The sequence below is a fragment of the Epinephelus lanceolatus genome, chromosome 1 (assembly GCF_041903045.1).
Source record: "Epinephelus lanceolatus isolate andai-2023 chromosome 1, ASM4190304v1, whole genome shotgun sequence".
Taxonomy (NCBI): Eukaryota; Metazoa; Chordata; class Actinopteri; order Perciformes; family Serranidae; genus Epinephelus; species Epinephelus lanceolatus.
Window position 1 is genome coordinate 24,582,319 of NC_135734.1, and position 25,064 is coordinate 24,607,382.

General features: G+C 40.5%; 3 protein-coding genes across 4 annotated transcripts; 1 reads left to right on the forward strand and 2 right to left on the reverse strand.

Moving 5' to 3' along the window:
* Positions 1–4: 4 nt before the first annotated feature.
* On the reverse strand, positions 5–1,937 carry LOC117257171 (small ribosomal subunit protein eS26). Its single transcript, XM_033627136.2, has 4 exons — positions 1,826–1,937; positions 692–869; positions 455–585; positions 5–96 (listed from the first exon to the last, which is right to left on the reverse strand). The coding sequence occupies exons 1-4, from the start codon at positions 1,826–1,828 to the stop codon at positions 61–63; spliced, it is 348 nt and encodes a 115-aa protein (XP_033483027.1). The 5' UTR covers positions 1,829–1,937; the 3' UTR covers positions 5–60.
* Positions 1,938–4,781: 2,844 nt separating this feature from the next.
* Positions 4,782–10,401, reverse strand: fkbp11 (FKBP prolyl isomerase 11). The gene is made up of 6 exons (XM_033625907.2): positions 10,122–10,401; positions 9,945–10,007; positions 7,305–7,392; positions 7,128–7,161; positions 6,894–6,964; positions 4,782–5,032 (listed from the first exon to the last, which is right to left on the reverse strand). Exons 1-6 carry the CDS (start codon positions 10,251–10,253, stop codon positions 4,824–4,826), a joined length of 597 nt encoding a protein of 198 aa, XP_033481798.1. The 5' UTR covers positions 10,254–10,401; the 3' UTR covers positions 4,782–4,823.
* Positions 10,402–17,545: 7,144 nt separating this feature from the next.
* arf3b (ADP-ribosylation factor 3b) lies at positions 17,546–24,897 on the forward strand. 2 transcript variants are annotated; one of them, XM_033627522.2, is made up of 5 exons: positions 17,546–17,653; positions 19,390–19,642; positions 19,748–19,858; positions 19,953–20,077; positions 22,728–24,897. In XM_033627522.2, the coding sequence occupies exons 2-5, from the start codon at positions 19,495–19,497 to the stop codon at positions 22,887–22,889; spliced, it is 546 nt and encodes a 181-aa protein (XP_033483413.1). In that variant the 5' UTR covers positions 17,546–17,653; positions 19,390–19,494; the 3' UTR covers positions 22,890–24,897. The 2 variants fall into 2 exon arrangements, with proteins under 2 accessions (XP_033483413.1, XP_033483414.1); XM_033627523.2 differs by having other exon boundaries at positions 17,617–17,725.
* The last annotated feature ends 167 nt before the right edge of the window (positions 24,898–25,064 follow it).

Sequence of the window (25,064 nt, forward strand, 5' to 3'; positions counted from 1 at the left end):
CAAGTTTTTGTAAAGACTTTTGATTTTATTCTTCAGGTGTACAGCATCATCAAATCTGCCTTACATGGGCTTTGGAGGGGCTCTTGGTGCACCGGCCTGCAAAAAAGAACAGAATTTAGATTGATATCTGATATAGACCTTTCTCACTGTCACACATGTACCAAAATCATATTAATGGTTGCATTCAGGTGTGCCAGTACCAACATTCTGTTTACTGACTAATATAAATGCAACAAAAATCATCATTACATATTAGTTACACCTGCGCTTTTTTGGTAATGACCAATCAAATGATCCACCGTGAGATCTACAGTTTTAATTTTATTTATATACTTTATTAATCCCCAATTGTCAATTACACACAGGTCCAAAATACACACATGCACAAACAGGACCTATACATGCACCAAGTGGAGAGATGTCAGAGTGAGAAGTGGTAGAGGAAGATACTCACAGCGGGCCTGAACCTGGGTGGTGGGGTGCGGTCTTTCCTGGCCTCACAGGAGCGGTTCCTCACCACTTTACTGTGGATGGCGCAGCTCACACAGTAGTGCAGCTTCACATAGAGCTTGGGTAGAACATAAGCTGCAGAGTAAACATAACAGAAGAATCGTTAAGATGAGGGCAAGCCACCACGGTAACTCAGAGACAACTAACGATGACATGTAACTTGAAAAAGAAATGCACTCACAGTCAAAGACACTGGCCTCTGTGATGTCCCTCACGGCCGCAGCCTCCACTATGTTCCTGATGACAAACTTCTTGATGGCCTTGTCCTTAGGGACACAACGGGCACAGTTGGTGCAGCGGATGGGCTGCACGTGGCCACGGCCCTTCTTGGCACGACCGTTATTCCTTCTCTTCTTGGTCTGTAAAGAAATGCCACAGTTAGAAAGGAGACAAATCACAGCCCAACAGCTAAACCAATACTTCTTTGGTACATAAAGTCTCAGCAGCATCAAGTATTTCAAAACTACCAAGTATCACAAACTGGCATTTACTACCTTAAACTTCTTTTAATACATTTAAAAAGGACTTTTGAGAAACATGTCGCCTCAAAAATTAATAATAACAGTGCCATCTTATATCCAAGTCTGTGCCCCATACTGTGTTTTTAACTGAATTAACACTGGGCACAGAAAATCACCTAAATGTTGCACAGTTAATTTAATCTACTAATACTTTAATTCCCACAAGCTTTTAAAAAGATAGTACCACAGCTTCAACAGGTTAAGAAAGAAAATGACAGGAAGTCAAAACACAACCCTCTACATTTAGTCATCAAGTTTACCATTCAAACAAAAGTAATAATCATTTAGGGTGGGTTTAATCAGTATTTCGTAGAATGACCTTAATCCATTAACTAATGTCTGTATATCGGTAACTTATTTTAAAACAGTAACATCAGATCACTACATACATGTGATGGCTGCGGTGTCTCGAACCGGCTTCCATTACAACACAATTACGGTGACTAGTTCTAAGTGGCCCCGTAGTCTTAAGCTGACACATTAATATATATCATCGTGAGAAATTCTACATTTTGAATCCTTTGTCTTCGCTGTGTTTCTCAGCATATTTTCAAGGCCATCATCTCTCGCTAGCTTACTGGAACACATGCACAAAACGGTTAGCCTGCTAACAGCTAGCATTAGGCCCAGACTTATTTTTTAATAAATTTAAGTGACACCTAAGGAATATTTCTCACACTGTGATTTGGCTATATGATTAAAATACCCAATACGAGGTGATTTGGGGTGATTAAACGATTATAATGACATTAAATTCTGTTTTTGCCACACGGCCGCCATGAAGGCACACTCACCATGTTGCACGGGAAGCTGGAAAGAGGACCGGAAGAGGTTGGACCGTGAGAAGTAGTGCCTTCCGCTCCGCCCTCTAAATCTAAAAATCTTTATTTCAAAATTACAGGGTCTAATATGTCCTTTTTTATTACACAGTTGTGATTTGTGCACGCAATTTAAACAAAAATGAACAACACAAAATTCCTTTAAGAAAATAATATTCATAAAATTTATTCGCGGAGGGATATCAGTGTATTCAATTTTGTCCAGGCGTCACCCGAGGGGAGCGGAGTTCTACGTTACGGTAATAGTCCGATTTAGAGAAGCACCGCCATTGAGCAACGCTGTCAAATAAAACGAGCACACCTTTGTTGTTCAGCTCTCCACGTAGATTAACAATATAGATGAAATGTGTGGAAAATATTGTGGAGTTTGTTTGGCAAAGCAATGCGTTTTAAAAAGATAAGTAAAGTTTAGCACTTAAATTGTGACTGGAATTGATCTACCGGTGGTGGACTCAGGCTGTGAGGGTCAGGGGCAAAAATCTGAAAGGACACCAGCTGCATTCAGTGGGCCACCATGGCGCAGAATGTCCTCTAGCCACGGATTTGTAAAAGGAACTGGATACAGTTTTGAAAGTAGGCCCCTGTTCATTGCCAAGAAAGTTGGACAGTGGCCCATGGAGCCAAAAGCAGCTCAGTCTTTACAGCATGAAATTACCTGAGACCCAATGACACCTGAGCAGTAAATTTCAGTATGGCACCTCACTAACTTAAATCAGGATCAAATTATTTAACTGTGTGGCTCTTCTAGACTTTTGAAATGTTATTGGACTGAATGGATCAAATCTTGATAATGAAATGAATCATTTCCCAGGGGTTGTGATGCACAAAACAATTATCCACTGATTTACAGATGTCTCTTTTAGAATATCAGTCTCATCGTCCGAACGCGCCATGTCTGTAATCATTACGGATAATGACAGTAAAAATTACAGCGACTTTTACCTTCTGTAAAATGGTCCGGACAAAATATCTCGGGTAATTTTAATTCTGTGTGAACGCGTGCTTCTGTAAAAATGTATGTAAATATTTCATCACATCCTGTTTACAACCATTTTCCCCGTTTACAACTAGTTTTCCGCGTTTTTTCAATGATGGAGGCGCTTGAAGAAGCATTCGGTGTTGTCAGCAGTCGTGGTAGTGGACATTCCTCTAATGATCGCATAGCCCTATGTGGGAGACCAATCAAAAAGGTCAAGAAGAAAGCACTTTTCAGAGCCACGAGACTTCTGGTTGTGTTAGGTAGGCCAAATATAAATCCATATTGCTAATCGTTGTGTACACACAATCCTGATCGTGGGCAATATTTCATATTGGGCTAATCATTAATTATTATTACACATACAGGAAGCAACGTAGCATGCACATGCCGGCAGGAAGGTGACACCAGGGCGCAAACCACTCCCATCTCTGGTAGAATTACAGGGATTTCTTGTCCCGTGCGAATCGCACATTTATTTTACAGATTTCCTGTGGTAAAATGACATTAGTCCGCATCCCTATGTAAAACTAATCCTGTCCGAATAGTACTCTTAGGAAAAAGTCTTTTTTGGGCCCCATAGCATCACATGGTGGACCTGGACCGTGTTATTCCACTATTGGCCATGATGTAAAATTGGCTTCAAAACCCAGCACTGTTTCTGGAGGCTTGCCTCTGGCAAGTAGGGCAGCCTGTAAGGCACTGAGTTGTGTTTTAATTAATTTCAGGCTATTCTAGAGGCAATTTCATCATTTATTTCCACTGGTAAGCCACTCTAGGGGACACTATAGTGTTTTATCTGCCATAGGGGTCCCTAAAAGGGGCCCTTTGCAACATTTTTTTTAAACCTCCCACCCCCCACCCTCACACGCACATACACACAGTTGGTGCTGAGTAACTGTGAACGGTTTGTGTATGTGCTGTTTCCTGTGTCTTTAACCACAAATACTTTGTACTGTGTTTGAATCTACATTCGTTGGGAGACCACTGCTATATCAAAGATTATCTGTTTGGGAGATGTGACAGTAAAGTCAATCAGAAACAGCAGTGCTCATGATGACATCAAAGTAGAAGGACTTTTAAGAGGAGAGGTTTCATTTAATCCCTCCGATTCCTTCCTCTCCTCACTGGCTGGACCATCAAGGAGATGCAATGTGGATTCAGTGGTGGGTCAAGCTTTCACAGCTGTTGCATCAGGTTCAAAAGGCTCTGTGGAGTTGCAATAAAGCCACAGGAGATCATCAGATTGCTTTTGAGTAACCTTTTTTCCACTGACGTAGAAAATGAAAAGCTGCAGGAGATGCAGATAAGCACATGTAATATTTTATCTGAGAGTGAGCATTATCTCTAGTTAGCTTACTGTGTTGGTGTTGCAGTGTCTCTTTGTCTTACTCAGAAAGACGTTTTTAAATCCCTCAGATGGTGCTCCCATAATTTCCAAAGAATATCTCTTAGCAACACGTAACCTCTTTGGTAATTAGTCATGTTTCTACATAATGCTATTACTCAGTGGAGCTCTTTGTTAATGGTCTGTCCTGTACCTGGTTATAAAGAAGCAGGTCTGCACAAGCTGCTATTAATACAGTCACACACAAAACACCTAAAGAAAATGTGTGTGAGGCGCTCTGCGGGCTGTTCTAACAGTGTCCTTGCACTTTAACACAATGTCCCGTAACTAAATGTTTCTTTTAACGCTGCTTGTGCTGGTAAAAGATTTATTGTCATGGAAAGATTTTTTTTAATGGAGCCACATCTAAAGGAGCAAAGCCGGTTTGTAAATCTGTGGTTCTGTAGCATACAGCAGTGTGGCTTAAACTGTCTTGTTACACAATCTAATATCTCTGGTTCTGGGATGACTTATTTTTTTATTGCAGTTGTGGCAGCACTATCATGGGGGTGGCTAAAAGCATGTAAATAAACAGAAAGGACACAAAATACAATTTAAAAATTTTATTTAAATAGTTCTGTGCCATGTCCTTATTTCTTCTTGGCCTTCTTATCCTTTGCCTTCTTTTTGCTGGGCTTCTCGGCATTGGCCTTTCTGTAGAGGTAAAGTCCCACCAAGCCGAGCAAAGTGGGCACCAGTGCCAAACACACGAGGGGGAGCACGTCATTGACCATTTTCTGCCACGGTGTCTGCTGCGTCAGAGAAACCACCTCTACCTCGAACTCAAGGGCAGCATCACCTAAAACAGATCGAGATCATGTTTAGTGTTTTGTCACATCAGGTGCTGATCAAGTTTCCCCTTTAATTTTTCACCCAAGAATGGTGACAATTCAGGAGACTAGAAGGATACAGTAATTGTTTTTGTTTTTTTTTATTTTATTTTATTAACTCCTCCTGATGAAAACGTCGATTAATTAGATAGGACAGTCTCGGTATGAGGGGGGAAGAACAGAGATGATGGTATGCACGCATGTTGGATGCCTGCTCTACCCACTAAGTCACCCAGCATCCCGTCATAGACACCTTTTGCATATTCTGCTACACTCTCCTCAGAAATGTCTCCTTGTTGTGTGGCTCACTGATAAAGCTCCCACTCTAAATCAGTGGCTGCATATTGTAACAGGTAGCATCCTGTTTGAAGCTTTCTCCATAGCCTGAAAGGATAATCCTTTTTATTCTACCGGATCTGGAACCTCCTCTTTGAATACCTGGGCACCATGAAATCTCAGAGGAGTCTGAGCTGACAGAACTGGCCTGGGAAAAGGATGCAGAATTATAGCTTGGTGCAATGTTGAAGTGTAAAGTGTGTCAGGCTTAGTGTATTTTGTCTCTTTTTGTTTTGCTTGGCTGTCTGTAACTGGTGTTGCTGTATAATGTCTGTGTATAATCATTGCTTTCTTTTTTCCTGTTTTGTAAAATAAGTTTATTAAAAATATGTTTGGAAAAAATAATAAATGACGTTATGAAATAGAATATTTCATATAAGAAAGATAAAAACACTCACTAACAAATTTAAAGAATATAATTCTCATCAACAAATCCCATAAAAAGATCTTAACCAACAATGAATTAATCATACTAACATATATTATAAGCCTGCTATGCCTTCCTCTTCTTCTGTGTCAGATACACATTTGAATCAGATCATTGAGCCACATTGCTGGACTGGGTGACACATTCCTTCATTACGATAAACATGGGCACTGTAGTTTATTTTGAGTCATTGCCTCATACATCCTGCTGCTGGAAATACTAACTAGTGTGTATCAATCCACAGGTGAAAATAGTCCCCAATAAATGCACTATTAACTCCAGTTTAAGGTGTGTTTGCTAAAACTGCAGTGTCCTGCTGTCTTAGACTAACATCTTGTTAGTTTATGTCTTTTCATGAGATTTGCTGACAATAAGAAAACCACAGAACATCACCACCCATGTGCTTAAAGTCCCTCTTCAGACACAATTTATACTGAGACTGAGATGTTGTTGGACACCGTTTTCCCACATAATAGTTAAAAAGAAACTCTGAAGAAGGTCTGGAAGCAGATCTACCCTTTCACTTACAGCTTTCTCCATCTTTTATTCATGTTTGTTAGCTTGTTAGCTTGTGGGCTAACTGGCAGTGGTTGCTAGATAGCGCTTTCCCGTATCAGAAAGCGCTTGACTTTCGTATTAGTGATGAACCTAATCAAGTTTGCCTGGCATTCATTTGAATCTCTTATTTTAGGGAGGTCCACAGACATCGCCCCCTTCAGTAGAAGAACACACCTCTGAAAACACCTCTCTAGTGACAAGCTTTGCACAGACACAAGATAGTAAAGTCAAGGTCAGACATTTTAGGGGACATACCCAAAAGAAAACATATTTTTGAGTGGAGAAGACTTTAAACAAATGTTCAGTGTGAATGTGGTGATGTACAGGATCATAGTTGTGCAGAGTTGCTCAGTGAAGTGCAAACACTGACGTTCTGCAAACACATCCTGTACTACTGTTGATTTTGTATGCGATTCTTATTAACATTGCTATCTGTGTTTTAACATTATAACTCCACCCTGTGCTCATGTGTCTGTGCATGCATTGATGTGTGTGCATGAGTTCAGTACCTGGAATCGTAGGAGGGTAACCTTTCTTTCCATATGCAAGGTGAGCTGGAATAGTGGCTTTGATTTTTTGCCTGAATGAGAAACATAGAAATGTAAAACACAGTTACCAAGGAAGCATTCCTCAGATTGTATCACATAACTATTAACTGTGGTACGTTTTGAAATGACTGCATGCAGCTATTGCAAAGTAAATCTACGCTCTTTCTTCTCAGTAGACCTTCACTTTTCTCTTACCCTTCACACACGCCAACCAAGCTTTGTTCCAGACCTGATAAGAAAATCACACAGAGAATGTCAGTCAGCAAAGTGAGCTTGTCCCCCGACGCACAACACGCTGTACTTATCTCTCAAAAGTCGGCGAAACAAAGTGTCACTGATTGAGCAACACGGGATGATTTACTGATCATTTACCGGCGATTACCGTCCTCTTCCCCAGCTCCACCACGAGAGGGTCCATAGATAGTGATGAGTCGATCACCTTTCCGTCCATCAGTTTACCCTGGACAGTGAAACATACAATGTGAGGCAGGAGTGCTAGGTGAGGCATTTGTGCAAACTTTAAAGCTAAAAATACTGTGGTTTGATGTATTTTCATATCCTTGAAGATACAATATGTGAACACTTTAGACAAGCGCAGCTGTTGCTCAGAGTCAAAGCAGGTCATCCACTAATCAGAAGATCAGTAGTTCGATTCCCGGCTCCTTGGGTCCTTGGGCAAGATACTGAATGTGTGAATAGTTACTGAGTAGCAGGTGGCACCATGTATGGTAGCCTTGACCTCCAGTGTTTGTGTGAATCGATGAACGTGACGTGTAAAAAATGCTCTGACCAGAAAAGCTCTAAGTGCAGCCATTTTACGTTGTAGACAACCTATAAATTAGCCTATCTGATCAACTTAAAAATACACTTGTAGTGCATATTTAAGGAGCAGTTTGACATTGTGGTAAATTTGCTTTCTTGCCAATAGTTACCATTCTTGTGTCTGTGCAGTGAAGCTAATGCCTGCAGCCAGTTAGCTTAGCTTAGCATAAACACTGAAAACAGGAGGAAACAGCTAGCCTGGCTCCGTCCACACTAAATGAACAAAGTCTGACAACCAGCACTGTCCAGATATTTTGGTACAGATTAAACACACGACCTTTAGAGGTGCTGGCAGGTGGATTTTTTTAACTTTTGGATAAAACCAATCTACCTGTTTCCCCCTGTTTCCAGTCTTTGTGCAAGCCTAAGAACACTGGCTGCTAACCACTGCTACATCTCTTAGCATTAAATTAAATAAGCATTTTAACGATTCCTATAAAGTTAGAGAGTAAAAGTAACAGGAAGGTCTAGGTAGGGGCCGCAGTAGCTCTGTCCACGGGGACCTCCTCACCAAGTATGGGATGTGGACTGGCAGCTGAGAGGTACTACAAGCAGAGCACCAAAGCCCCAAACTGCTCCATGGGTGCTGTACTATTTATCCCACCTAACTGCACATGTGTGCTGAATTAAAAGAGGGATATGTGGAAGCTGCATTTCAACTGCAGATGTGTGAATTGACAAAAAAAGGATACATTTAATTAAATAGGTATGAGTAAACTGACAACCATTTATGACTTTTACATTAAAAATTATAAACATTTATGATATGAAGGGCCCTGCTCTTGACGAGTTTAACACCAGTAGAAAATAACACTGTATTTCTTCTATCAGTTGCTATGAGTGATCATACAGTGTAGTTCTACTGCTCTTTAATGCTCAAAACTTCATCCACTTTAAAGCTGTCATTTTCATTTGTTCCTTAAAATGTCTTTCAGTTATCTGGCAGTTTCTATATATTCTTTCATTCAGCAGTAATAGTTTGCCTCGCCTGAGTCATTTGTCTCAACAACGAGCCCAATCATTAAATTAAATTACATTAAAAATTGAAGTAAGTTATCAATTAGAAAGCGCTTTGAGCCTAATCAGGCTGTTAATTGGTCCCTTATCAGCGACAGGTGCAGTGGAGACACAAATCACTTATCCAATATATTATTTAAAATGCACAGATGGTTCCAGCTAAAACATGCTGTGTGTTTTCAGCTACAGGTGCCTCATATGTATGAATAGACTTTGGTCACTTCAAACCGTACTGTATGGTAAATTCTTATAAAACTGAAAGTCTTTAACTTGTATTAGATTTTATTTTATTTCATTTTATTTTATTTTATTTCATTTCATTTTATCTTATTTTATTTTATATGGACAATGCAATTTAACATAATTCAAATACAGAGTATGGGACTGATTTATTGCGCAGAAAGTTTGTAGCTATTGCTAATTTTCAATGCTTTTACATGTGGACCTAAAATGTAACTAGAAATATACAGTTTAAAATATCATTAAACCCATCATAATACTATTCTAATATGAAGAGTAATTGTTCTCAAGGTAACAACTAATAGGTACCTGAATAAATAATGATCAGAACATAAGGCATATTTATCTTTTTTTAAAAATGATTATAATATTACACTATTATATTCTTTTGTTCATGCTGTACGTTGTATATCAGCCCTGGTGTGTTCCTCTCATGTATTACCATTACATTTGAGTCACAGAGGTAAGCATCTAATTTTTTAAAGGTTGTTATGAATCTGTGAGTTTTTAAATTCCTACATATCAACATGTGTGAGGGCTGAGACCAGTGAGCCTCCAGTAGTATGCATGCATGCCTGAGTGAAGTGGTTGGGGTTTATTGCTGACGTGTTGCACCGCCCCATCCCTCCATAGTAAAAGTGGAGGCGAGATAAAGCGCACGAGATAAAGCCAAATAAACCCCACTGGAAGACAATGAACCACAATCCGCCCCATGTTGAGTCACAGAGCCGTGTGTACCAGCTGCTGGCCGCAGACGTGTGTGTGTTATTCCCTCACACAGGCTCAATCACAGCGGTGTGCACATGGTTCATGCAGACGGTGCCACATAGACAACAACTGCTTTCGTCAGCAGCAGCTGGGCCGGTGTGCCTTCATGTTATTGTAAAACATAGCGGATTGTTTCATCAGCTCCAGTGTCTCTCTGTGTCTTACCGTGTAGTGGATTTGCAGCGTGTCTCCCATGCTGGAAAGTACAGAGCAAGTTTCTGGTTTCACCTTGGATCAGAGAAGTGAAGTGTTAATACTGTTGCATGTGTATGATTTGATCAGTGGGTGTAATATATCAGTGTTGCTGCAGTATGACTGTGTCTCATACAAACACACACTCACCAGGGTTTCCACCTGCAGCTCCTCCGCTTCATCGTCTGCTCCCTGTGCGAGTCCACAAGTGAAAGCTGCGAACAGCAGCAGCAACAAAAAGCTGCTCTTCATTGTCAACTTCTGGAAAACAGCAGCTGCCATCCGACAACTTCCGCGTAGGCTCCTTCTTCTTCTTCTTCTTCTTTCTTCCACTCACACACAGAGAGCTGCACGGTCTGCCCCTGCGACCAAAATGGCTCAGCAGCGAGTAATGCTGATGTGTTATAACAGTGTAGAGATAAGGACTAGCGGCCCGTGGACGTTGTCCCGACACCTGGGTCTCCCTGAAGAGCCCGCCTCAAACATTCCGCCAGCATCCCATCAGGCTGCTCCTGCCGGGGCTCAGAGGCGGAAGCGGGGCTCTGCAGAGGCGCTGGGGGGCGGTGCTGTGCAGCGTGTGGCCGGCCCTGCTGCTCCGTGCTCGGGACTGGCAGGAGGAGCAGACACCCCACTGCTGCTGCTGCACACACGCCACGTCGCTGCTGGGGCCTCACTCACACACTGTGACTGCATGTCAACATGATAGTTTTTGTTTGTTTAAAGAAAATAATTTGCACAAAGACTTCAAGACTTCACATGTCGCCCTAAAAGACAAATGACAGACTAAAAATAATTAGCAAGGACATGAAAAAGGGCACGAGGGAAGTCAAAAAAATATGTAGTGGAGCAAATAATTGAGTATAAATTATGAATGGTAGAAAAACTTTTATTTGCACATTCTAGAGACGGCACTGAAATAATAAAATGAATGAATAAATAATAAATAAATATAATCTTTAAAATGGGGCAATGACTTGGCCAAATTCGATTTTTGTATGTTAAATGTACCTTAGCATGATTATAAGATTTATCATTAAATTGAATTAATTAACATTTCTTTGGAAAATGAACAGTGTTGGAAGGTTACTTTTGAAATGTAATAGGATACAGATAACTAGTTACCCTGTCGAAAATGTAATTAGTAATGTAACTACTTTAATTACTTTATCAAAGTAATGTTACTTATTACAATTGATTTTTTTAACCCAATTACTTATACAACAAATGTTTTAAACTGGGTAATAAAGCTGAAAAATGTCCGGCTATGCCAAAAGAAGGCATTATGTTATATTCTATATATAAACTGTTTGCTGAATATAATATAATATAATATAATATAATATAATATTCAGATGTAACTCCTTTGTAACCACAATTTAGTTACATATTTGTTCTCAGTAATGTCACTGTTTAAAATTCATATATTTTGTAATCTGATTACATGTAACTAGTAACTGAAAATGAAATGAATGAAGATGATATAACAGGCAGTTTTAACCCAGAGGTGATGTCCAACATTTATTAAAGCCCATGAAAAACTTTTTTCAAAAAAGTATTTCTCTGTAACATTAAGTATTTGTGGATAAATAAACAATAGCTTCAAGTTTAGAAAAAAACAAAAACACATTACTTATTATTTACCCAGAATTTAGCATTCAGAGAGTCAGCTGGCCCACTTCATCAGAGTTGATTTACAGTGATCAGGCAGCGTAAGCAAACAGCCCCGCAACTGTCACATGTTGCTAAACAGTGATTGGTGCATGCCAGGCGGTGTATTACATCTTTCCCTAAATGAGCTGGCTTCAAACTGTTAACAAAAGCAAGGCCAAAATAATTAACAACCAAAGCTGTTCTGTGCTCATGTAGGGCCACACTGCTCAGAGTGAGAGTCAGACTGAGAAAATATATTGTCAGGGCTTTTATAATCATATAACTGCTTGAAAATCTACATGAGAGTGATTCTAAATATGTAAAACAAAGCTCACATTGTGCCGTCACATACAGAGTCTATGTATCACATTTTAAAATGAGATGTCCTCAAAACTGCCAGTGACATCGAGACAAATTTTCTTCACCTATGACTCACTTTCATCACTTATTTTTAGTTTCAGCGTAACATGCGAGCGCTGTCATGGATGCTGTCAAGCAGAAACGCTCGATGACTTGTTAGCAGGGTCATGAAATGTCACTGAGTCATGTTAGAAGCATAGCTGTGATCAGAAACAAAAAATATAGCTTGCTCGACAGAAGTTTGGAAATGTAACAACACTATGTACGCACATTTATGTATCACATTTATCTTTAAGACATACCTTTTTCTGTGGCTTTTAATGTGAGCTGATCTTTGACATCTTGACTCTACATATTGTTTTTGTTTGTTTGCCCTGTGTGTCTGTATTTTGTTAGTTTCTTTTATGCTTGTGAAGCACTTTGGTCAACTCTAATCGTTTTAAATGTACTATACAAATAAATTTGACCTTGACCTTGACATGTCTGAACTACAAGTAACATCAGCTACAACCCTTCAGCTTCAAGAGAAACAAATGTGGAGTTTCCTCTTTTATTTTCCATCTCCTTCAGTCCTGTACTATATGGACCATAATATGCAACATTATAATCTGTCACTCTGCCTCTGTCACCTACTTAAATCTCAAACTCAGTGAGTCATACATTCCAAGCTGATAGACAGGGTGATCCCAAATCTGTTGCATTAAAGAGGAAGATGGCATTTTGGATCAAGGACTCATTTCACCTCTTCAGACTGTCGTTGTCATCAGATACACTACTCCCACTTTCCCTTGCTTTATGTGAAACAGTGACTTGCAGAACTACAAACATTCGAACCACCAACTGTCTCAAGTCCTCTGTTTGGCAGCAGGATGTCGTGGAAGTATCACTGGCACAGGCTGCAGTGTTTGTGCCACATGCTAATGTATTAGACGAAGAATAGTTTCTCATGCAGTGAAGTTAGTTTGGTAATAAGCTCTGTCAGATGGTGCTAACTAAAACAAACAGTGATAAATGTACTGGGTGTGATGCCATGCTGCTGGCAGGCTCAATCACTGTGCTGCTTGTTTATGTCCGAACACTGAGACCCAGTGAGCAACCTTGGATGTCACAGTGTGTCAAAGCACGGTAAATGTGTGGTCAGTATAAACTTTATGATTGCCTGTAAAGCAGTATGATCAAGTACGTTAAAACGCTGTCACAGTGCAGCACTGAAATAGAAATTAATGACTCATCTAAGTGTGCAAACTACAGATAAAACCTTCTTCCTCCCTCAGATCACAGAAGTAGATTACATGCTGCTAAACCACAGTGTTCATTTTTGAATACCTGGTTTGACCACATGCAACGACTTCATCAAAATGCTCTTTGGTTTCAGATTCATGTAGGCCACCCGTGAGTGATAGGTTTCCCGTGGCTGGTAAAAACATGTCATCATGATCTGATCTGTCATTATGAGTCATATCACACAGCAATATCATAAACCAGACAAAAGAGTCTCCATCATTTATACTTAATACTATACTAATAATCTCATGAACATTTCAAGGACCTCCATTTAGAGACTTAACTTTGTTCCCCATCTGTGGATGAAACTATTGCACAAGTGTTATGCAATGCTGAAGACCAAGTCACCATTTCCTGAAATCTTCACACATACAACAGGAACTTTATATAACAGGATGTTGGGCTCAGTAGCAATTACATTTATTTCTTCCTCCAAATGACTTCTTGTCTGTTTATTTCCAGTTAGCAAGTCATTGCTGAACCTGATGTTACTGAGCATACAAGGCATTAAAATTCAGTGAAGCATGCATTTAGCTTTTGGTCACCTCCTGAGCTGGTTTACAGTGTTGAATAATGCCATGGAGGATCATTTTTTAAAAAAGTGTTTATTGATTTTTTAGGGGGAAAACAAAACAACACATCTCAGCTCACAGATCAAACATCTATAAAGGGAAGAGACTCAGGAATTACACACTATAAAAAAGGAAAGATACATTAGTTAGTGCCCCACTACATAAACCATCTTATAAGAATAGTTGAAATATCCACTCCAATAAAGGACATAAAAGGCTCCAGTGTTCTATGAAACACATCATCTTTCAAGTGATACATATCAAATAATCCAAAGAAATAAATTCCAATATGACCTTATGATCTTGTGTTTTAGTTGGAATTCTGTCTGATATCCACTTCAGAAGTGCACACTGTCTTGCACAGAGTGTTAGTAGTTTATAGAGTTTACCTATAAACTTATTCATAATAAAACCATTTAATATACCAAGTAGCAGGTATTTTGGATCATTTCTTAGATTAATGGCAAATATTTTATTAATTTCCTGTTTATTTCCTTAAAACGTCTCTATCTTCCGGCAAGACCACAGCAGTGGGTGAGACTACCTGTCTCTATTTTGCACTTGAGGCATAGAGGGGAGAAGTCTCTTGCTGTGAGGCGACAATGCTAACCACTGCACCACCGTGTCGCATACTGTTGGTTTTTCAATATAATAACTTCATTATATTATGAGGTAGCACATTTGAAGAATTTATAGTCTAGTATGGAATCTTTAAGGATTAAGGTGCATCAGCATGTCCATGATTTATCTGTTGTGATAAAGGCTGGATTACCAGGCAGCTGCCCCGGACCCTCAGGGGTGTCCATTGTTACCATAAATTCCAACTGCAGTAATCCTGCTATGACCACAGGGCCCACTAATGCCGGCCTTCAACCAAACAACTTTTCAAGCAACTTCACTGTCGCAGACAAATTTCCAGTGTTGAAATAAAATAATGAGAGTTTAACCTCAGTTGGTGCGGCTTCAGTTATCTTGATCGTTTGGTGTAAGGTGGTTATAAACCTCAGTCCAAGCTGTTTTGAGTCAGTCTCTTTCTCATCTGACGTTCCAACCAAATGAATGAACGCTGTCATGAACCAATTGCTGTGCTCTCTCCAGCACCAAACAAGAAGCAGCAAACTGGGTGAACAGTGAACATGGAGGGGGACATGGCAGGCTAGAACCTGCACAAGTCCGGAGAAAGTTGTGGAGTGAATAAGAGTCGTTGTTTATTTAATTGGTACCTGATCCATCAACCAGCACTTATTTTGGTGAGAAATCTTAATTTCTGAATCGATTTTTGTTGATATGATACCTTTTTTCTTGTGTTAGACAGGATTATGTGTTTTTTTTGCCGACACATAACGAATAATTGATATGTCATATTTCATAAAGGGAGTTTAGTGTAATATTTTCCACCACAAACAGGATGGAAAATAATTTCAAAAGGAATCTAGCTGTAGTCGTGCAAATGGTGACCCTACAAGATCCCCATTCTTTGCAAAATCTTATAGTGTGTGACTAAAAACTCAGTTTGTCTCAGATGTGATAGATCGTTTGACTTTAGTCTTTTAAAAGCATCTTCAAAGTCTTTTCAAGTTATTCTAGCGCACAGTAAACATTAGCTGTTAATCTGGCCCTGGTTGTTACTCTGCTGTGTACAGTGTGGCGACACAGGCCCAAAGCAGAGGGAGACATCTGACCTAAAATGCCTTTTAATGACCTCAAATGTAAATGTGTTAATTCAAATAATTGCAAACAAACGCTCTTAAGTCACTGATAGGAGGTGTGCTATCTGGGAAAAGTTTAAATACAGTGTTTCCTGGGTAAACAAAAGCAAAGTTTTCCTATAGAGATTTCATGGCCCTGTGGACTCACACAGGTGTTCGTGGTTGATCTCTGGTTGATTGCTCAGGTGGTAGGTGAGCAGAGCTTTACTGCATATCATATAAGGTCACTGGACTCCATGCACCAATAAGACAGATCATCTGGGGTAGAGATCATGTCATTGTTTTACTAATTGTCTGTGCTCATGCGCTATTGTATGTTTTTCTTTGTTTTGTTTTTTTATATGCCATCAACCTGCCAGGGACTGCAGATAAAAGTTAGCTTGTATGGGTAAATCTGGAACATATGTTAATTAAAGCTCCAGTAGGCAACATTGTTTTGGTATGATTGAGTAAAAATTTTATAATATCCTCTAAGCATAATGTAAATCAAGTGGTCTGAGACAAACAATAGGTTTCTGCACCTCACCATGGCTCTGTGTTCAGCCTCTAAAGAATCAGTATTGTGCCGATGTGCATCAACCAATCAAAGGCCAGCTCAGACCACTGCGTTCCGATTGGCTGTTCTGCTGTATATGCGCGTTCCTGTGCCGCCGGCAGAAGGGGAGCGCAAGCAAGCAATGGCGAACAGTGCACCAGGTAAAACAGCTATTCCAGCATTTAGCAGCACGGCTAAACAACCCAAAAAAAGGAAGACAGAACTCGGTGCCCCGGAGCCCCGGAGGGAGGGGAAGGGTGAGGTGGGGCCGGGCCCGGCCGGAGGGCGTGAGGGTCGGCCATGGGAGTGGAGCCGAGGGCTCTCCGCGGAGAGGGAGAAACCTAACTCAGATGAGACTCAAAAATCAACCGTTTTCAGGCTTTCTACCTACTGCAGCTTTAATGTGCATTGCCCCTTCTTAAATGAACAGTGTGTAAGATTTAGAGGGATTTTGTGGCATCTAGTGGTGATTACTGCAGATTGCAACCAGCTGAAACTTCTCCTTGTTAAAATTCCTTCAGTGTTCGTTGTTCAGGGGGGGTTTTACCAGGAGCCAAATTATCTGCAGAGGTCTCTTCCTCACTAAAACAAATGGACCTGGGGATTTAAACCAGTAAAAACACTTAATAAAGCAGTTTCACATTTAAAAAATCTGTTTTTCTGACGCTTACGTTGGGAAAGGGCTGCTACCTTTGATGGCTGATGCAAAATGCGACTGCAACAGTGGCCCAATCCAGAGCCAGTATTTGGTTTGTCCGTTCAGGGCTACTGTAGCAACATAGCTATCTCCATGGACGAGGACCCGCTCCATATGTAGATAAAAATGGCTGATTCTAAGGTAACAAACACAAAGCAAGTCTTATTTTGAGGTGATTATACACCAAAGAAAACTTCCTTATTATATTTAATTTCTGCCAATATATCCTACTAAATTCTACACACTGGACCTTTAAAGAAAATGAACATAAAGGTGTCAGTCATCCTGCCCAACAAAGCTAACAGAAGAGTGAGGGAAATGTCAGTTAACATGTATGCATACAGCCCTGAGAGGAGGGCTACTGAGACTGAATAAGTGAGATCACTGTGGTGGGTGTGTGGGCCCTTTAAAGGTTAAAACAGTGGTTATGACAACACATTCAGGTGCCTAAATCCTGATATTTTTGTATTGTGTGTCCATAACTAATCAGTAAAATGCATGTCTGAAGGAGTATTTGAGTCTTGGATCTGTAGACACACAGACATGTAATTAAATTATAACCAGTAGCCTTGTAAAAACAGAAGGCAGACCAAAGTCCTTTACCTGTGCAGAGCCCATTTTACTGCGACACTGTTTTTTATATATTAAAATATTTTTAGGAAATCAGGATTAAGGTGACAATGCTCCCAAACTGATATAAATATCCCAAACAGTTTGATGATACAAAACCTGTAGTTGTTCAGACGTCCTTTGAAAACCACTATCAACAACATTCCAATTTGATTTGAACCTCAGGTCTCGCGAGATCTCGTTTACTGCTGAGTTGTCCCCTGGAAAATACCGTTAGACATTTAGTAGAGGACTACTCGGCGGAGGTAAGTGAGGATACTGGCACCAACACCAACCCGACTGTGTACACGCAGGTCCCGGCGGGTGATTAGATCAAGGTGTGTGTGATGGCCGACCTGTTTCGGTTGTGTAGCCTCGGTGTTGTGCGGCGGGCGGGCGGCTCGCTGGCAGCAGGATGTCCGCTGAGGTGATAAGCGGATGGATGAATGGGATGGATCGGGACGGCAGATACGAAAGCTAACGTTACGTCTCGTCGATTAGAGCTAAACTAGCTCGATAAACGAGTTTAAAACCGGTAACATAACGAGGAAATGGTGAAGCTCGGTCGCTGAAATTAAGTGTGTCTCTTTAGTTAACGCGTTAAGATGTCCTCGGCCGATGTTAACGGCTAATATCGGCAGGATAGCCGTAACGTTAACGTTACATAGCATTCCCGGCTAACGTAACCTGAGTCACCCGGAGTTGAATTAACGTTATCAGGCCGGCATATCGTGGCCCTGCTCCCACATAGCTTAAATCACTATTGTAAGAGCTCATATTTAAACCTGTACAGCCATCTGTGGGAGGACAGGAGATGGGGTCAGGCTGTGACAAGTGTGGTGATCCTCTTCAGCACCATGGACAGGGCTGCAGCTAGCCTCATATCTACTGACGACTTTATTTATTTAAATATCATCTTCTATTTTTCACTTTAGTTGAGTCTATTAGTCCACTCAATCCACCAATAGTGTCATATGACGATGATGTCAGTGCACATGATGAGCATGTATGTCTCTATTCTACACTGAAATATAGCAAGTGCACACTTTATAATTCAGAGTATGTGCAATCACTACATTTGACATACCCCACAATGTACCGCAATGTCCAAAGATGTGTTAGTGCATGAAGAAGACATTGATTGGGGACATAACACATCACCTTGAACACATCACTTTGCATTCTTTACAGGTACATTTTGTTCTATTGGAAACATTCAGTGTGTTGAAAAGAAATATAAATGTGTAATACCAACCTGGTTTCTGACCTCTGAAGCTCTTCAGCACTTCAAATGATGACAATTAATGAAACAACTTAGCTGAAATGAAATCCACCTGACCATAAGGCTCGTAAAATGTGGTTGAAAGGATAGATAAGATAGCAAGTGGACTGTTGTGTGCAGTTTCACTTTAAGAGAGTATTTTTGGACACTGCAATAGTATTTTTGCTCCCGTGCTCTACTGACAACTATATCTGCAAAACACGGCACAACTAGACTGCCGACTCGTGAAAATGTGCTCTTCTCTGCCTCTTTTAGTCCAGGTTTGTGATTGGATATGTTTGAGCCAGGCCTGGTAATGTAGGACATTTTTCATATGCTCTGAGGGCTTGGCGTTGTTGCAGGATAACATTTGAAGGAGAAAAAAAACAAAACAAGCGAGAAGGGTCTGAACAGATTGTACTGCAGCCTGCAGTCATGGCACTAACATGCATCTCCTTCACCCTCTCTGTGATGATGACTGTGGGCAATTAGCATAGCTTGCACCTGTCTTGGGTTGTGCATGTAGAAGTGAGAGTGTCTGGCATGGTGGTGCAGTCTTTTCAGAAAAGTAAAGGAAGGTTGGATGGAGCGTTCCCTTCGTTGTAATTTAACAAAGGCCTCACAGACACTTTAGCTTATTAATAATCCTCTCTCTATGCCAACATGTTTGTTGCATCCATCACTGGATGTTTACACACACAACAGTATTACTAAATGGTCATTTGCTGTGTTTCCTTTCAGCCCTCCTTCGTAATCTATTGCTGCTGGACGAGTGAAACTTGGCAGCAAGGCATCTGTAATCAGGATTGTAGCCGCACGCTGAAGTTTAAGAACTTCATCTGAATCATGGGGAACATTTTTGGGAATTTGCTGAAGAGCCTCATAGGGAAGAAGGAGATGAGGATCTTGATGGTGGGGCTGGATGCTGCAGGAAAAACAACAATCCTCTACAAGCTCAAACTGGGGGAAATAGTCACCACCATCCCAACCATTGGTAGGTGGAGGTGCACAGACCAAATAAGATTTAAGTATTGTCCTGCACACTAATGAGTGGCCTGCTATAACGTTTACTTTTCATGTTGTATGCACTTATTTTCAGGGTTTAACGTGGAGACGGTTGAATACAAGAACATCAGCTTCACTGTGTGGGATGTGGGTGGGCAGGACAAGATCCGCCCCCTCTGGAGACACTACTTTCAGAACACACAGGGTGAGAAGAGCTAATCATAGGGTTACACCAGCGACTTTCCTCTTCTTCTCCTTCAGAAAAAAAAGGATTTTGTTTGTCTCTCTCGCTGTTTCAGGTCTAATCTTTGTGGTGGACAGTAACGACAGAGAGCGTGTGAACGAAGCACGAGAGGAGCTGATGAGGATGCTGGCTGAGGATGAACTGAGAGATGCTGTCCTCCTTGTGTTTGCCAACAAACAGGTAAGACACCCTAACTGTTCTGCATATATACACACATTTTATAGACACTGCAAATAAATCAGTGCACAATAGGGTTGTACTGGAAGATCAATGCACCACTTAGTATCTCATAGATAAAATTCTTCTTCAGGCTGATGTAATTATTTGTAACCTAAATCCAAAGATGATATTAACTTGAGAAATACTGCGGGTAAATGATGAAAACCTGCTCTGGCTTACAACCCTTTGTACATTTTTGTATGTATTAAACAAATAAGATACAACATGTTAATTATTAAGCTTTAGAGGAGCTGGTAGTCAGACATTATTACCTTTGAACAGAGCCACGCTAGCGGTTTCCAGTCTTTATGCTAAGATGCAGTAAGTAAACCGCCTGCAGGCTGTAGCCTTGTGTTCACTGCACAGACTTGAGTGTGGTATCAATTTTATCACCAAATTCCTGACGAGAATGCAAATAGGTCTCATTCCCAAAATACAGAGGTATTACTTTGAAGTTTACTTTTAAATTTTCCACTGTATGACTGCAAGCACATTACAAAGTCTGCAGTCTGTCTAGAATTCAGTTGGTTTTTTGAATGTTTTTTGGTTAGATGCCTGATTTTCATGTTTGTTCTACAGTTTTGAAAGTGTCTTGAAAAAGGTGGTTGCTAACAATATTGTCGACACAACTACAGCCTTGTTGTGGTGGCAATGATGAAGTCATGTGACTGTGGTGCAGTTCGTTTGTAACCTAAAGTTAGCAGACTGCATTTACGCTTCAGAAAACATAAAATGGTGTTCATTTGTGAAGATTAACCTTATGTACAAAACATCTAAGTGTCATGAACTTTTTTGCAATAATCCAAAATCCAATCAAAAAATCCCATTAGCTCTTTTTAAGGGAACCAGGGTGATGATAACTTCCATGTCGGCCTACTAAAAAGGTCCCTGCACCACTCTGTTAATCTGCCTATTACATTTGGATTCATTGAGTAAGTGCTGGTCTATAAAACGTCAGAAAATAATGAAAAATGGCCCCCACGATGTCACAGAGCTCTGAATGAAATGATTACTGGTTTCACGATAAATTTCCAGACTGTTAGTATTACAATGTCAAATTTAAATTATAATTTAAACCAGGTTTTATTACTGTGCGATTAAATACTCACAGTATTGTCCTGCATCAGCCAAAGTTTGCATTAGTCTCAAACCCAGACACAACATGCAACGTGGGTTTGTTTTGCTGCTCCCTTGTTTACTGAGTGGGTGTAGAGTGATGCTGCTGGTCCCCTGTCCTCATCTACAGTGACACAGACACTCCAGCAAGCATTTGAAAGACAGGCTTTAATATTAAGGCAGATCTGAGGCAGATTAAGGTGTACATGAGGTACTGGCTATATTTTAATGTTGATGCAAACAAAATGTGCTGCTAATTTTATATGTGGTTTTTTAATATAAAACTTGGTGAAATGATTTCACTGCGTGTATCAGTACTTTTCAGCACATTTTAACAAAACTGCAAAACTGTTTCATCTCTACTCAGAGCTCAAGGTGACAACTACAAACTGCTTGTTTTGTCCGACCAACAATCAAAAATCCAACAATATTTAATTTACTATCATACATGAAAAAGAAAAGCACTGACTTGTGCGTTAGCTCTATCCAGAGCCTATGCATGTGGCGTACACTGTTGTGTGCAATGGTGTGTCTGTGTCACTCTGCAGTTACACCTTCAAAACACTAGTCAGCGGCGGGGTTTCTGTGAAGTGCTGTAAAGTTTAGTTGATTCAGAACACACATTAAACATGGCTTAATAGAGACAATTTCAAAGACAAGTACACAAATCAGCTTCACTATAACTCTCAGCATTCACAGACAAACACTTGTCTTTTGCTGGACACATTTTCCCCACAAATGCAACATGCTAATGGTTTGAGCACAAGCCTATGGCATTTTCCATTGTATAAATTAGCCTAGCTGCTAGTGGACTTTCCTGCTACTTATATGAAGCCAGGGACAACAGCAACATTTAACAAAGGTTTGGCTTTGGCAAAATTTGGCTCCATTACAGCTCACAAGGTTCACTGACAAAAAAACTGTCTTATGCTAAACCCGTTTTCCAAACAAATGCAACATGCTAATATTATTAGCACAAGCCTATGGCATTTTACACTGTATAAATTAGCCTAACGACAAGTGGAGATTTCCTGTGCTCATATGAAGCCAGGATAAATCTGACACAAGGCATAAAAGGCTATTTTGTAGAGGCTTTATTGTCTTCACAATTTATTGTTTCTTATCTGTGAAATAAAAGTAAATAAAAGCTTCGTTTCCACTGAGGGAAATGGTTTCAGCTTACAAAAATAGCCGGAGGTCTGCGTCACCGCGACATGTATTTACATTTTTGAGGAGGTGCATGTCACGCTGTGGGTCAGGGTACAGCGTTGATTCGATGCAGAAGCCTAAATCCCGCTTAAGAGAAAGTGAGAAAGCGCAGCTGGTACCAGTGTGTCAATACTGCAGCAAATGAGTACTGAAACCATTACAAATATGCAGAAAAGATATGGATTGATAAATTGATATTTTTGACACTATCAGGGTCACACTAAAGCCTGATCACTTACCCTTGACTCTTCACTCTCTCCTCACTGAACTCTCGCCTCTTTGACAGGACTTACCGAATGCCATGAACGCTGCAGAGATCACAGACAAGCTGGGCTTACACTCCCTGCGTCACCGTAACTGGTACATCCAGGCCACCTGCGCCACCAGCGGTGACGGCCTCTATGAGGGTCTTGATTGGCTGGCCAATCAACTGAAGAACAAGAAATAAGAAGAAAACTGGAACAAGCAGCCAGCACCCGTCCAAGTTTTTATTTGTTTTGGGAATGGGGGGCGTGAGTTAGGTACAGGGGTTTTGATTGATAGGTGAAAAGCAAGATTCTGGGTTTGGGGAGGATTTTAGGCTTTTATTTTCAGTCTGTTGAGATTCTTAATAGTTTTCAGTGCTTATTAAAATCAGATTCTCATGTACTTCATATTTAACCAAACACACACACACACACACACACACACACACACACACACATAAATGCACACTAACCGTAAGCAATCACAGCAGACACTTGCTTTTCCTGTGTCCACCTCTTGTCCTTAGGTGCAATGTACTGTATGTTCGTCTCTAGGTGCTGTACCAAGTCACGTGTGACTCCACTGAGTCAGCAATGAGTCAGATAGGACTTTTTGTTTATGTATGTCTTTCAGCTGTCAGTCATCCAAACAAAGAACTGTTCTGTGCCCGTTGCACTTCCTGTTTTTCATTTTCTTTTTTCCTAACAGAGCCATGTTTGAGAACAGTCACAGCTGGCAGTTTCATGTCATCATAATTCTACCTATTAATTTGTGAGCAATGCTGAGGCACTTTGGTACTCAGATAAAGTGTGTGTGAGCGTGCACACATCCTGTGTGTGTTGGTGCAAGCGGCCCAGTCAGTATTAATCATGAAAAAGACAACAGAGCAGGAGTTCCCCCTGTCACGTGTCCTCTTACTGCCTCATTTTGGAACTCTTTTGATATCCGTGGCGTGTTTCTACTCCCCATGTGGCGACCCAAAGCGTCGAAGCCGCCCTTTTTAAATATTTTAAAACGCACAACACGTCCCTGACCGCCGAGATGCATGCATCCCAGTAGTTCTCGCTGACATTGTTGCCTACCTTTCCATCCTCGGAGCTGCATGGATGTTGACGCTGTTTGTAGATTTTCTCTGATCATCGTGTTCTGGTGCTGTTTTTACAGTAGGATGCAGAAACTAACCAAACCACCCATTTCTGCATTTAGTCGTCAACGTGCGCTAAACACAGTGTAGTCAGCTTTATGGTCTTTTTAATGTGAAAGCAGAATATAAAACACAACACACATGACCTGCACAGCTGCTGCGTGTCTGCCTTCATGTGTGAGTACTCAAACTGCTTCAGGTTGCTCTTCGCTCCTTGTGTTTTCGTCTCAGACTTGCATATCGGGGGATGATAACTCTGTGTTACTGAATGTGAATATTGTTGATGAATCTATAAATGGCTGTAATATTTATTTGACATGCATATTCCTTTATTTCGGTGATAATTATGTGAAAGGAAGCAGGGTAAGCAGATCAGTTCACTCATCAGCACATCAGTTCCTGCGTCACCACTGATACCAGCAGAACCCACAGACTTCTGTCAGTAGAACAACTTCTTGTGTGCCATACATGGGTACGACTACTCATACACCAGTGACAGTACAACATGCTGTAAATCCACTCCACCGAGGTATGAGTGCATCGTTCATATTCAGCAGCTGTGTTCAATCATCAGTTTGATCATTTGGGTTTTGTGGCCTTATATATTTAGTGATAACTTCTAATTGATTTCTCAGCTAGTCCGGTTCTGATTTCAAGTCACATATATTTATCTATGAAGAATGATTTACAGATTTATTTCTCTATGCCCTTGAGAGGCGGGTTTTGCACCACAGTTCAAGGTGATCAGGCAAAAGTTTTGTCCTTTTGTTTTGCCAGTTTACTCGATTCACATTTGGTGGTAGATTTCTTTAGTTTTCTTTTGGGGTGTAAAGAAACTTTGATGTAGACTGTGTCTGTGAAACAATGATAATCAGTGCAAACAAAAAAAACAAAAATTACAAAAAAAAACCCTTCCAATGATTCATTCTGTACCGTTATAGTTACACAAGTAGATTTAAAAACGGTGAAGATCATGTTTCAATGCTGAATGCAAGGAGACATCTGTATGTGATGTAAGACAAACAAACAAAATTCTGCTGTATTACAAATAAACTCATTTTCTGTATGACCTGTCTCATCAGCTGTGAGTGAGTGTCACTGATGGATTTCATTAATAACATATTCACACTTCATTAGTTATATCCATGTTTACAAGTAAATGAAAAGGCACAGGAGATCTTGCTGTGACAAGCTTCAACCAGAGGAGGGCACTCTTTAGTAACACTTCATCAG